This window comes from Scardinius erythrophthalmus (genome assembly GCF_964197995.2).
Source record: "Scardinius erythrophthalmus genome assembly, chromosome: 5".
NCBI lineage: Eukaryota > Metazoa > Chordata > Actinopteri > Cypriniformes > Leuciscidae > Scardinius > Scardinius erythrophthalmus.
This window is the reverse complement of record NC_138225.1, coordinates 19560297-19575983: the sequence shown is the minus strand read 5'-3', so window position 1 is coordinate 19575983 and position 15687 is coordinate 19560297. Positions and strand designations below refer to the sequence as shown.

Genomic DNA, 15687 nt, shown 5'->3' with positions numbered 1-15687 from the left:
ACTGTGAAGCTGCTTTGATACAATCTGTATTGTGAAAAGCGCTATATAAATAAAGTTGACTTGACTTGACTTAAATTAATTCCATCTTAGTTTATTACTTTTCAAATATACTTTAAATTAAATGGTGAAATATTACCTCTACATGAAGGTCAGTAGAAGGTGTCTCTAGCTTCATGAAAACATCAAACACTTCTTACAACTGATTTTATACAACGTATTAAATCATTTATATTTTTCTAAAACACAAAATCACAAATGTATCTCTTGTTTAACACAACCAATTTAAAATGCATCCCACCACAATTACCTAATATCCTATCCTTAACCCTAATTATTCTCATTCCTGCTTATTTACAAAGCTGCAAGTATCTTGAGGAAAGCAACATAATTATAATTTTTCATTGCTGCTCCATCAACTCTTTCTGACAGGACGAAGTAGTTAAATATGTCCCCATAGGTTACCTCTGGCCACTTCTTTATATCGTCTACCCACGTTAACAATGACGATGGATGGGACAATAAGAGACCATCTGATCGTCATACAAAGTTTTCTCCGTGCTCCCAATTTAAAACATTTACGGTATTAACATTATTTGTAATTTCGCTAAAGTTCTGGATAGCTATAAACAATCTTCTAACTACTGAACTATCTACCGGATGTGCTGTGTCAGTTTAGCGGAAGTCGGATGTCAAAATGCGGAAGAGTGAAGTATTAAATGTGGGTGGGGCGGAATAAGGTGAAAACAGTTGAGAAAGAAAGCGGCTGTGTATCATTGAATTCGTGCATTATGTCTTAAAGCGCCTGCATTTACCAACTGCTGTCTTTAATGTTAATCCAACAAAAAAACAGACAAAGAAAAAAAAAATCACTCCCTGGCATTGACTGAATAACTTCTGTAGTATTTAGTAAAGAGTGTGCAATGTTATTTAAATATTTGATTATTCAATTGGTGTACCTGAACACCTACGAACCTGAAACCTGATTTATTTGTGCTATTGCTTGTGCTTTGCTCATAGTGAACTTTAACTTGTATGAATCATTTTGCTGTAATAATAAGCTTATTTGTTAGAATAAAAAAAAATAAAAAAATACAGACATGTGCTTTGAGTCAGGCTGCCCATTCAGGCTTTCTCAAGCCAACATCAAAATTTGTTTACAAACTTAACCTCTAGTTAATGTCTTTACTGTCACTTTTGATCAATTTAACGCTTCCTTGCTGAATTAAATTATTAGTTTCTTTAAAAAAAATCGTATGGCTCGTTTCCACCGAGCGGTACGGTACAGTACAGTACGGTACGCAATTATTTCCGTTTCCACTGTCCAAAAGTTGTGAATGGTACCAAAATGCTGGACCATACCATACCACTTTTTCGGTACCCTTCCGTTGGGGTACCTAGCACAGTGGTATGGTACCTAAAGGGTGGAGTTAGACTCACTGCAGAACGTTGATTGGTTGACAGAGAATCGTCACTTGCACGTGCTACAGGAGGAATGACAACATAAGAAGCGCCATTTTTCACAGTTGAAATATAATACTACTGTTATTGTTACGAAATGTAGTTTTAAGAGTTTTTCAGTTGAGAATGTAGTTGTTTAAAGCTCAAATCTGTGGTTTATTTATAAAGATTTATGAAAATTTTATCCAGGTTATGATATCCATTCCAGGCGATCACCGGGCGCTCTGCGCTCATGTACCCCGCTTGGAACAGCCTTTCCAGTCATTCTGATGTTTGCCGCTGACTCTGACGTCTCTGTAGTGGTTAAACATGAGATATAATTCGTCTTGTGTAGACCTAACAGGCGATCTTTGGTCTCGTGAATCTATAATTTGTTCCCTGGCCAATCGTTTAAGGGCTAAAGGGCTAAGTGAAGTTTCATATATTTAGGCTATTTAACTTTACCGTTGTAATGTTAGACTAGAGCGCTGAATTTGTATATTTGACTGAACTGTTCACTTTATTTCTTATTGTATAGCTTCTTGTACCTTTTACTTATACTTTTATAATGGCTATTATTGATAAAACTGAAATTTAACAAAAAGAGATAGGGTTAAGTTTTGTCATTTTTAATTTTATTACAAGATGATCACTGTAATGTTGTTTATTGCAACATTTGTTGTTTAGTACAAAAGCACAATTGCCTGGAATATGTTTAACATTTTTTAAAATTTAAACGAAAAGACGCAGGGTTGTGTTTTATATTTGTTTTGTTATAAATAGGCTAACGATATGCATGGGGTGAATATAATCAATACGCGTTGCCTGAACCACATTTGTGTGCCTATAATGTTTCAAATGTCTTTAAATGAAAACGAAAAGAGGCCGAGTGGTGTTTCATAACATATTTTGTTTTATTGTGGCCTAAAATGTACATACAGAGATAACCGGAGTAGCAGAACGAGCTGAGTGACGCTTTCAAGAACGGCTGTTCCATTTGCAGAATTAACGGACTTGCGTCCTCGGGAGTTCTTCTGAGTTGGACTTGGTAAGTCCGAACTTTGCGTACTTGGAATTAAGAAATGCCTAATGTCGGAGCGTGTCTTCTTGTGACAAACAGCCACACGCCGAGAAGCAAGAACAAGATCTGACGTCGATCGCATCTTTCCGGCAAACACCACGCCTACAGTACCAAGTAAGGGTACTGTTGGCGGTGGAAACGCAAGCCAGATCAGGGTTTACCATCCCAAATTGTACTGGACTGTACTGTACCGTACTGTACCGTACCACTCGGTGGAAACAAGCCATTACTGACCCTTAACAGTTGGGTACATAGCTGCTCCAACCCTCATGTTAAACACGTAACTTCATTAGACAATAACGCAATCAATAAATAAAACATCTTTAGCAAAAAAAAAAAAAAATCTATAGCTTAAATGACAAAATTATATGTTTTTTTAGACTGAACACACTACATTTTGATATAAACATATATTTGTAAAGGCAAATTTCAACATTTAGTTTGTGATCCTTTGTCAAAAAATAGTGTTATATTTCAATTGTGTTGTAATTTCTTCACTTTCACATGGCTTTACCTATGTACGGTAACCCTTTAAAGTCCAAATCTACAGGATTAGGCATTATGCAAAAGTGCACACACAGTCGCATTTGTAATTCACGTTACAAGCAAACCATATTCAGGCCACCTCAGTTTGCTTAAAAATTCATGAGCACTTTCTCAGATTCACAAAGTCTCATCCTGCTATGTTTCACTTTCTTTGACTTACCATGTCCACCGTCCAGGTAGTCGGTGATAATGGCAGCACTGCATGGGGACCAAGGACTGGTGCGGTTGATTCGGATAAGAGTGGGAGACATCATGTGATTGTCCTGCAGCTTGCCAAAAACCTCCTCACATGCCTTAACATTATCATGTGGCATATTGAATACATGTCCTGCAGCGGAGAAGGAATAAAGGGGCGAAGGAAAGAGTGAGAAATTATGAAAACACAGAAGAGGAGAGAAAAAAAATAGACATAAAATGCAATGTGTGCCAGCACTCCATGTTGATGTAAATGAACCATCCCTGGAAACTATACAAATGTAAGTTTAGATTTTTGCCTTTTAAATCACCAATAATTCCAATAACGTTCACACAATTTTCCTGTCAGCAATCAGACCAAAGCTATGCTGAGTCACTTCTACAATACCTCCAACAGCTCCCCACATTTCCTCTCTGGCCTTGAGAGGAAACTTAACAAAACCGCCTATGAGGCTTCCTACAGGGAAACAAGCCACTTCAATAGAGCTTATCTTGTTTTACTGTTCCACTGAGCTAATCTGAACTGAATGAACATCATATCTCTGGGACAATGTTGTGTAGATCCTCCAAAAGATTTTGGATACTGAAATGACTGGTTCTAGTCCCACATGTTTTGCAGGGTTGGCATTGGCAAGCATTCAGATAAGTGATTTTAGCACCTCAAATTAAAATAAGTGACAATGCAATAGGCTTGTTATTGAAGCATTATGTTTGTGCTGGGAGATATAATCTGAATACCAGTTAAGGAAAAACTGTTTTGAGTGTGAGTCAGTGATATTGTGCACAATGTATTAAATCAATATTTTAGCTGGGGAACCCTGTCTGGGTGAACCAAATCAAACCAGCAGCTGGTCAAGTGTTACGCCCCTGGGCAGTCAATGGACGTAAATCTCAAGGCCCTTAAATGGGCAAAGCAGATTGAGCTTCTCTTGGTCCACCAACACGAAAGGAGGAGGATGAAAGGCCAGCAAGATCATATAATCTGTTATATTCGTGGGTACATTGGGCACGTAGCCCGATCTTGGGTGTAAGATGGCTTTAATCCTACCCGCAGCAAATTTTAGGCAGGGGGAGGCAACTGACAGGGCCTGCAAATCTCCTACCCTCTTAAGGGATGTAATAGCCAACAAAAATGCCATTTTTAGTGCTAGGAATTTCTCTGAAATTGAGTCCAGGGGCTCGAAGGGTGCCTGGGGCAACCCTTCCAGAGCAACGGTCAAATCCCAGGCCGGAACTCTAACATGAACTGCAGACCTTGCCATGAAGGAAATGGGTTATTAATTGGTGTCTCGCTAAAGACCCATTGCCTAACGTGTGTGGAAGGCAGCTATAGCTGCCAAGTGGAAAAACAATCCTAAAGGAACTCTGCCACTGAATCCACTGGGCAGTTAACTGTCAAACTGACATTCTCTGCACCATAATGTGAAGACTCTCCACTTTAGGAAGCTCTAGAGTTTAGGATGGTCTCAAAAAAGTTGACCTTTAAGCTCTTCTTGGAGTTTAGACTTAACCCCAAGTGCCTTATGTGGGTGAGGGTGACATCTCAATGCTGAACCGGCATCTCTTGAGACTGAGCTAAGATTAGCCTGCCGTTGATGTGACTGAACACACAGATGCCCTGGAGTCTGAGAGGAGCCAGAGCTGCAACCATGCACTTTGTAAAGGTGTGAGGGGATAATGCTAAGCTGAAAGAAAGTATCCGATACTGGTAAGCTTCCCCCCCAAAAGCGAACCTTAGGAACTTCCTATGTTGAAGAATGGAAATATGGAAGTACGTGTTTTTTTATCTATCGTGAAAAACCAGTCCTCAGATCTGATTTGAGTCATGATAAGAGAAATAGTCAACATTTTGAACCTGTATCTCCTCAGAGTATGGTGTAACTGATGCAAATCTATGATGAGATGCAACCCCCATCCTTGAAGGGGGTTGAACTTCGAAGTACGGGCTGAAGAACCTGGAATCCCTCTCAAGACGAGGAATACATTCAATGGCCTCCTTCGCCAACAGAGACTGAACTCCCTGTTCCAGTACCTGAGCCTGCTCGGGGCCCACTACCATAGATAACACCCTGTTGAATCTTGGAGGGTGAGAACCAAACTGGATTCACCACCTCTATCCCCTGCTTATGAGGAGCTGGTGGAGGTTGTTACAAGTGCAGTGACCAAGTTAAACCGATTGGCTGGCTGAGAAACAAGAATCGGATCGTAAGAGCAAGCTGGATGAGTGTTTCCTGCCCAGTAAAATGCATCCTCCATGTCGTGCCTGCCTCTCTGTCTAGACCTCCACACCAAGGTGTTGAGGTCCAGGGAAAAGCCCTTCTCCTCATGTATATCCACCCTCACTATCTCTAACTACACTCTGTTTGTGGGGATGAGGGAGCACGGCTATGGAGCGATGCCCAGCTCACGAGACTGAACTCCAGTGCATTTTGACGGGATAGGTCCGATGCCCATAAGGGGCTCACCTGCAGGGAGTGACCACAATGATACCGGGCGCATTCTGAGACATGCGTTCACTGGAAACCGCTGCTCGTGGAAAACCTATGGAAACCCATGACGTCGATGGTGGCGTGGTTAGCAGATTGATTTCCTGAGGGCTGCTGTGTGTGTAGTGTAATGGCATCATTTATGCCAGGAGAAGACAGCGGGTCATCAAGGAGGAACTTTTATCTTGATGCCCAAGAGATTTAATCATAGATGTCTCTCCATAACCACTAGAGCTGACATGGAGCACCCGATGATGTGGGCCATCCCCTTGGTGACCCCTTTAATCGTGTCATACCCAACCCCCTCACCTTCATCAAGGTCCTTTAGCAGGTCGGCCTGGTATGCCTGAAGGATGGCGATTGTGTAAAGGCATTCACTAGCCTGACCTGCTGCCATGTAAGCCTTGCCTACCAGAAATAATGTTGTTCTACAGGGTTTGGTGGACAGGGTCGGGGTCTTGAGGGACGATGCAGCCTCAGCGGAGAGATAGCATGCCAGCGTCTCTTCAATCCTGGGCATCGCTCCATAGCCGTGCTCCCTCATCCCCACAAACAGAGCGTAGTTAGAGATAGTGAGGCTGGATATACATGAGGAGAAGGGCTTTTCCCTGGACCTCAACACCTTGGTGTGGAGGTCTAGACAGAGAGGCAGGCACGACATGGAGGATGCATTTTACTGGGCAGGAAACGCTCATCCAGCTTGCTCTTACGATACGATTCTTGTTTCTCAGCCAGCCAATCGGTTTAACTTGGCCACTGCACTTGTAACAACCTCCACCAGCTCCTCATAAGCAGGGGATAGAGGTGGTGAATCCTCTAAATCCCCTGCCTCTATGGTCACAAGATCCACCTACTTCTTGCTGAAGACACAGAAGCTAATGCTGCATTGTTCTGAGTATTCTTATTAGCTTCCGCAGAACACCGTCACACGTTGTGCCAATCACACATGCTTCAGATGCAGTCACGCTGAGGCGTTTCCCATAGCGTCGACATCAGATACAGTGTGCTGTTCCCTAGAAAGGGAAACAAGCTTTTTGCCAGCAAATGTTGTAGTTACAATATCTGCCAGCAGGGGCAAACTGCTAATAAGTCAAATAGTTATAGGAGAGGCAGGGATTATGGGTAATGTAGTTTTTTCATAGACCATTTTTCTATTTAATACTGGTGTGAATAAATTCTAGCCATTTCATTCTTAACCAACGTACAGTTGGAAAATGGAATGAAACTCGAGCGCTCAATGGAGAAAATGAATGGGATTTTAAATGCCACAACCCTACTGTTGCTCTTTATACATCTGTTTACACTTACCAAGCTCATGGGCAGTAGTGAAGGCAGATGGCAACCCATCATCTTCAATCACAGAACAACTTCTCTTGGGATCACACATGGTGCCAACATCTGCCATACCCAGTGTGTCACATGTTGAAGCGCCACACAGGTCCTAGATCAGCAAAACAATAACAAATTGTGGTCATTATCCTTATCTAAATTTTTTAACACATTGTAAATGCTATTTTTATTTGTAATTACAAGTCAAATTGAGTACAAATTACATTTTCACATATTTAACCCATACAAGGGTAAGTGTAATTTAAAATTATTTTTTAAATAGGCTACATTTAGCCTTCAGTAAATATACAAATGGGTGATAATGCTGCAGTGTCACCCAATGGCAAGTGGTTTCAACAACCCAATCTCATGAAATGCATCTCTATAGCACGCATTGTATTTATCATGCAATTTATACGCAGAAATAATTTTTTTATGTGCATATGATACGCACTGTAAACCCCTTGGGTAGGATTAGTGGTGTGGGGTACGTGCGTATTATACACTTGGGTGGGATTAGTGCTGTGGGGTATGTGTGTATTAGTTTAAAACTCATTTGCGCGTACAATGTGTTCTATAGAGACGCATTTCATGAGATCAGGCTGGGTTTCAATTGTTGGTGCATAAATCCTGGCATAAAGTTATAATATTAGTGATAATAAAAATAATAAAAAAACTTTCGGGCAGCACTGATATGAAGGTAAATGTGACTGAAGAATCACAATAGCATAATGAAAAGGAACGTGAGTGAAAAATAAGAAATAGTTAGCTAGAGGAATGTGCTTTTGATGGACATGGAAATATTTCAGATACCCCAAATATCTCTTATTTTTATTGTTGTAAAATACAATATCTCAGTCCAAAGGGATTTCCAGCTGACCTATATTGTGTTATATGAATTTTCTCAAAATATCTGTTGAGGCCTACTGACTAAACATCATAATAGCAGGTTTGCTGGTCAACCTTATCCCATGGTGCAACACCCTATACCAACTCCCAAAAAAGGACTACTGACTGCGGTCGTAACCTTAGCAGTAAAAGTAGAGTTTCTTTCTGGCTACAACATGTTTAAAGGGAACAGAAGCTTCACCACATTCAAAAGAGACAGTTTATTCAACTCCTTTAACACTCAACTTTTGATCTGATAGTTTTGACCACAAATTAAATTGCATTGTCTAAGCTGAAGTCACAAATAAGTGTGAGCAACAACTCATATATTTATACATAAACATAAAATTGTTAGTCATTTAGTTAAAGTCCAATACAGCTTATAAGGACAGGGGGTTTCTTCTGGTCTCTCTCATTTTTTTATTTGACCTAGTTCTCACATCATCTCTACATCTTGATATATGAGAATCCAGCTGCTAACTCCCAATGATCATCATGGGGCTAATCATAAACAAAGTCCCCTGAATGTTTTTAGACCTTCTGACGATAGCTGCTTCACTCAAACATTCAACAGGTCAAAGAACTTCCCTGTAGTCAGGCATCTGCCAGAAATAAAGTGGTTGGGAGTGTATTCTTCAGTCAAAATGTTGTGTAACAACTAATCTGTGAGACAGAGAGACAGGGATAGCTGCAGGTCATAATGGGCGTGCAAAAAGGTACACAATGCTACAACAGAAACTAAACCCTAACCCTACCCCACACTCTAACAGGCTGCTTTCACGACCAATTGTAAAAACCTTTCGGCATGCCCCCTACCTTTCTGCATGACCTGACTATACACTCAGGATGAAAATACAGCAAAGTTGGAAAAAAAATGCAGCCTATTTTTACATGAAGGCAACATGGCCTCTTCCCACAAATGCATGTAACAGGAAAGGTGTGACCTCTTTTTCTAAATCATTCCATTCTCCACTACCTCAACACCAGCTGTTCTATGCACAAGGGTTTTTAACTTCACATTAGTGATTAAATTAGCCACTCTGCTCTAGTTACAAGTATACACAAACAATCTGAAAGCAGACGGCTTGCTGATTGGATTACTAAAGAACACGAACAATTGTAGTTGTTCACAATTATGGTGTTAAGTTCATTACTTTTGTCATATGTAGTCCACAAAGTAGACTGCTATACACAATCTATTACAAACAAACATTCAGGGAAAAATACGTTTAAGTTCAGTGGAAATATGAAACATCTGATTAAAAATTAGAAACACTGTAGGCCGGATCCCTGTTCTGAAAAACTTGTACTTGTGTGAGTTGGATCTAAAATCTGTTTGGACTGCTGGTTGAAATATGAAGAAAAGAGTAAATGAGGTGAAAGGTTTAGTTTTTTTTTTCATGCAATATTTGTCAGAAACCATTTAATATATTATCTGATCAGTTTCATGTTAAATCAAGTTATACCCTCAGTTCAGACTCCAAGTGCCCGATAATATAAATTAAGGTATGGGCCTTTGATTCTAGCCATCTGCCTGTGCCAGGTGGAGGAAACAAAATATTTTTCAGGTCCTGGTTAAGCTACTGGTCCAGTGTTCTCACAATGTTAGATAAGCAGTGAGAGCAGAGACTTCCAAGTCATTTCAAGTAACTTATCTATCCACTGTTTTTTATCCATCCTCTTGGCCAGAAATCTCTTTATCCTCAGCAAAACAGGGAGGAGGAAGGGTGGAGGAGGAGGGGGGGAGTATTGCCCATACTCTCCACAAGCAGTGCTGACCCAATTGGCATCCAACATTGCAAACATACGACTTTCATTATGCCTTTATAAAATCCAAACTGTTCCATATGTGCATTTCTCTCTTTTTTCCCTCTCTCACTAACTCTTGCCTTCCTTCGCACTTTCTATCTAGTTCATTGTTGTACTTTCTCTGATAAACTATTTAACTCTACCCCTGCAGGGCAATAGTGGTTATATGGTTAGCAACCCAAGCAGATGTACACTTCCAACAGAGTGTCTGTGCAAACAAGCGCATAATTAAATGCAGGCCACATAGCAATCAAATTGTAGTGCTTCAAAATTACAAAATTGAGATGATTTTTCTAATGATTGCAACAGTGTATTTCCCAATTATTATTTGAGATTTAGTTTTCGCCATTTTGTTGTTGTTTCATTTTGTTCCAAATTCTCTACTGCCCAAAAAGCTCAATAAAAGAGTTTCTCTTCAATCGTACCATGTGACGAACTTGAGAACCACACAGACTGCAAAAAACAAGCTCACATGGCAGTCAACAAGCTCCAAGCTAGTGATCATTTTCAAACCAAATATGTTGTTATATAAAAATAGGAGGCCTATGTAGCCCAAGGCTGTTGGTGACTTTTAGTTTGCCAACTAAGGAACATAGCTGCAAAGGCAGATGTAGGATTGTGCAAATGTTTGATGCTGGTTACATTAGCAATGGAAGCCTTAAGAGGCCATGCATTATTATTTTTTATTTCTTGTTTTCTCATGATCTCAACATAACAAAAGTTGTTTTCTCATGATCTCGACCTAATTTTCTTGTGACCTTGACAACAAAAGTATTCTCATGATCTCAACTTAATTTTCTCATGACCTTTAACATAGTTGTTTTCTTGTGAGTTCAATATATATAAAAAAAACTTAATTATACCTTATATTAGACATTTGATAAACATTCAATCTTTTCTTTAGTGTTAAATGACGCAGAGAACAAATTTGAGCAAACAAGCTGAATTTCATGAGTTTCATGAATTTATGATGCTCTGGAGGTGGCAAATTCTAAGCTGTGATATTAATGTTGCCCACTAAAAGGAGCCACAGGATAATAAATCTTTTAAGCCTTAAAAGATATAAAAAGTTTATATCAAATGCATAGATCTTGTACATTTGCATCTTAAAATATGTCAGTGCCATTGTTTTGTTTTAAGATGCACACCAGTATTGTTCTTTTTTAAGACACGTTTATAAAAGCTATTTAAATGTACTAATTGAGCTAAGGCCTAATCCTGGCTTAATATAAACCCTGTCTGTGAAACCAGGCCTACATGTTTAACTTTTATAGACCCCACTAAAGCATTTTGTTTTTCAAGTTGGTAGATATGATTAAAACACTTAAAGGCCCAGTGAAGTGCCTTGTCACGCAGCTTTGTATGATGCATTGGCATAATTTCTACTGAAACAGGATGCTAAGGCAGGACATATCGAATGGCTCCTCCCCCTTTTCAAATTAGCCAATAGCATTTAGTTTACCTGATAGACTACAAGTTGTCCTCGACACAGTCGACAGCACCATGGAAGCGAATCCGAGCGCTGCTGATACATTGGATTCAATAGTAGAGGTGTGAATAAATTCTAGCCATTTCATTCTTAACCAGCCAGTTGGAAAACGGAATAAAACTCAAGCGTTTGAGCAACCAAACACACATCTCCAGCACATATTGCTCCATCACGTGTCAACGGTCACTTTAGCCAGGTGGTATTTATAGCATAGGGAGTGGGATGCTTTAGATTCTAGAGAGCATTTGATTGGACAAATCAAGAAGAAAATGAGAAGCTGAAGTCTGCGGTGATGTCATAAAAATCCGTGGTCCATTTTAGTGGAAGTGAGAGACTGTAAGTTTTGAATGCTTATATCTTCTAAATGAGAATGTAGTCATTGTTTTGGAACACACCATCTTATTCATAACATTAAGGCTAACATATTCATACTAAAAGCTAAAAAACTTACATTTTGATTTCAGGGGGCCTTTAAGTGTTAAACTGCAAGCCTAAGTAATCATACAGCACATTCTCAAATAACCTGAAATTAAATCAAAAGCACTTGAAGCACAGGAATTATTCCATTTACTTTTCCCTAACATGTTATGTGACAGTTTGTTCGGTGTAGTATTTCTGCAATCCAGTACTACTCTTGTAATTTTGGAAAAAATATTTGGAAAAAAATGTTATATGTATATATGTTATATGCTACCCTTTTAGAAAAAAATCCAAAGTTATTTAAAAAGTATAATGCATTGGCTATAAGCTCAAATCCTTCACTTTCCATTAGTGCCACACATAGTGGACAAATGCCTTTGACGGGGGCTGCATTTAAATGCAAATAAACTTCAGATGCGCCTTTCTGTCTCCATGATGAACTGTTGAGTCAAACTTTTCAACTGGTTTGCTGTTACCAATTCCCCAAATTATACATAACACAAGGATCTATTATAAAATAACAGTTATGCTCTACATGAAATGTCAAGTAGGCTATATGAGTATGAAGATGTATGTACAAACAAGAATAATTCCTTCAGCAAGGTGTGCAGTTTGCATAGATGTACACAAAAAGCAAACATTATGATGTAAAGTAGATTGAATTACATCACCTTGTTCAACACTCAGGTAAACATATGAAGACTTCAGATGCAAAAGCCTCTAAGCCTGTCTATATTAAAAATTTTCTTTAATATTAACATTTTTATCAGGCTCCTATGTATAAGTTTCTACCTAAGTAGTGACATTTCTGAATGGGCTGAGGCTGGGATTTAGTGAGTTTGAAGTGAAAGTATTTGATGAACGTATATTATTTGCGGAGAGCATTCACTCAATATTATTATATTATTTTTGACATAGGTGGCTTTTAGAGGCTTTTGCATCGGAGGACTTCATATTTTCTACGAGGCTAACAATAATCATATGATTCTTTGAAACAAGTCTCAAACTTGTGACGCTGTACTTAATGCTATTAGACTAGCTGACAGTATACTAGTTGCCTCAAGGTCCTATAACTGTAACTGCCTTCTTAACAACACGTGTACACTGTAAACTGTAGTTCATGTGCTGAAGTTGCATGTAAAGTTTTGTAAATCCATCTTATGTCACTATTGTAATGGTTACATTTCATGTTGCCATAGCATGACTCTCAGTCTCTCTTGCAACAGTGGCCTAGTTACAATTCTTGCTCTGGTTTTTATTAAACATGAACTGTTGTAATTTTGCATGGCTGGCCAACAATGACTCATTTTGAGACTTTTCTTGTTTCTTGCAACAAATGTACTTCTTAAAAAAAAACATACTCACTGCCATAATATTTAATTGGTGAATAAAAATACCTACAATAATCCACTGCTGGTTTTGATGCCAATACATTATTTGACAGAACGATGTACTGAAAACGGAAACGTTTTTTTTCCGTCTGTACAGATGACAACGTTATCGAAATCATTCTTGTTCACACGGATCTGTGAAAAATACTAAAAATGCTGTTTTATGTATGCCAGGCAAGTAGTTGGCAATGTATGGAAAGCCGAGAGGGCCAAAAACACATGAATTTTAACACATCAACAACGCGTATTTAACACATATTTCACGCATGAAATACGCATTAAATATGTGTTTTTTGCGCAAATCAGCGCGTATTCAGCCGTATTTAACATGTGAAATACGCGTTAACTACACATAAAATATGTGTGAAATACACATTGAAAATCATTTTGAACGGGTCAATGTCATTAGCTACTGAAGACTTGGGTCTAACCATTTCTGTGAGCTTAGGGGGGTGTACCTTTCATAGACTAGGCTACCACCATTTAACATGCTATAGCTTATTCAGCCTATTTATTTCGTCCTTTTTTGTATAGCCTATAGAAATAATATATTTAAATTGCTCTGTCTGGACATGTTCTTAAGAATATCTCAAAAATGAGCATTTAGACAATGAACTATGGCCTTAGCAGGGTCACATACAGTAGTGAAACATAGAATAAAGCAGGTGACTTTCCCCAAAATGAATCAAAAAAGGCTGTGACATATACTTACAACTTTGAATTATATTTTCTCTTGATCTGGTGCCAATAACACTGAGTTGTTGCAGGGGTTTGGTTCATAGCTTCAAGATCAAAGTTGACAGAGAAATTCATGAGCTGCTTCATGGCATCAACAAAGCCTGATTGCTTTGGTTTGGTTTTGTCAACTCAAAACTAATCCTTTAACCCTGAGTTTGTTCAGCTACCTTCATGGTATAGGTCCTTGAGCAGTGTGCAGTACAATTAGTCTTCTCCTTGCCTTTTAATATTTTAAATTGTCACGTCCTGCTAGCGGGACTATTGGTGCTCTTTTTTTTATTGCCTTTTTTTTCATATCACATATTTTAGTAATCATCATAGATTAGGTATCATTCGAAAGCTTACAAACTCAAAATTCATCGTGTGAAAAATGTTTTGAAATTGGACGATTGAGAGGCGAGCAAGATCTTTTAAGCGAGCAGCTACTTGACTCCGTTGTTCTTTTATGCTCTCTGCATCTCACGATAACGTTGGATTAAAAAAAAAAGAAAAAAAACCTTGCGTGCCATTGTATTTTACACAGGACTGGCGGGATATACCTTTATTCTAGATGTTATGTGGTCTATTTTGATAGATGAACTGTCTTTGTAGTGTTAAGAGAAAGAGAGCTATGGGCCATTTTTTATTTATTTTTTGCACTTCCGCCGTGCGTGTTCTTAAAGAGAAAGACGCAGTCTTTTCAGCTTGCCACTATAAATCGCTATTTTTCTTTTTGTGCAGAATTTTGCCAATATATATTCAGAGATCATAGACAAGATGTTATAGAATAATAATTCAATGAAAACCCAATTTTGACAAAAAAAAAAAAAACTGACATTCAACCTATTTTTAGACCTTACTGAAAACGTACCAGCGCGACATCCAACAGGGTTTCCCAGATCACATCACATACTGTATGTTTACTTAAATTTTATAAAGTGCTTTAACAAATTGCCCTAATCATTTTTACAGATAAATTGCTTTAATACCAATTATCAGGGTGGCCTAGGACTTTAGTACAGTAGAATACTTCTGCTGTCAGGAAAACCAGCATAAGTTTTTATACCTGTCTTGACCTGAACACAAGCTCTCATTCTAATCCTGAAAGTCTTAAATACCATATTTAAATACTTTAAGTCTTTCATATTTAGCATATTTCACGTGTTAAATACGCGTTGTTGACGTTAAAATTCATGAGTTTTTGGCCCTCTTGGCCGTCAACACACATATCCATTCAAACGCGCGTGCCTAGACTAAACACAATACGCATGTGCATGCCGTCGCTGTTTTCACAGATTCACGTTTTTGAAGTTTACACAGAGATGATAACATTATACTTTTCAAAACTTGCCCTTTGAAGCCTATTTCAAAGTTTGTGTTCTCAAGCCACCAAAACGCTGTTGTCGTGTAATCAACGCTGAACAATGACACTGCTGTACAGCCAAAACAATCTTTGGTGCATGAATTTCCTTTTATCACTGTAAAGCTGCTTTGAAACAATCTGTATTGTAAAAAGTGCTATATAAATAAATGTGACTTAAAGGTGACTTGACAGAAAATTAGGTCACAACAGAACCAGATGGATAAAAATATAGGCCTATGTCATTTTCATTTGATTTCCAGGCTGCAGCTGGTATTGGAGCTCTGCAGCACCCTAGATGCAGTGTCCACATAGGTTTTCTCTCTTCTCAGATTCTCCTCATTAAATGTTAGTAATAAGGAACAGACTGAAAGAGGGTGGGAGAAGAAAGAGGGGTAAAGATCACTCACAGCTGCGACTGTGGTTAAGGGAAGCTCCCCTCGAAACGGGACACTTCCCATATCTCCCAAAGTCATGTATGAAACTCCCTTTAACTCTTTTGTATACATTGGCCTTGTTGAAATAAACAACTTAAATAA

At 38.7% G+C, this 15687-nt stretch overlaps 1 protein-coding gene across 1 annotated transcript in view; it reads right to left on the bottom strand.

The window, feature by feature from the left end:
• Positions 1 to 15687, bottom strand: part of adamts15a (ADAM metallopeptidase with thrombospondin type 1 motif, 15a) — a 37468-nt gene that overhangs the window by 17671 nt on the left and 4110 nt on the right. Inside the window, exons 2-3 of the mRNA XM_081366020.1 lie at positions 7054 to 7186; positions 3225 to 3392 (exon numbers count right to left, since the gene is read on the bottom strand). Of these exons, the coding sequence (XP_081222146.1) occupies positions 3225 to 3392; positions 7054 to 7186 (301 nt within the window). The remainder of the gene's footprint in view (positions 1 to 3224; positions 3393 to 7053; positions 7187 to 15687) is intronic.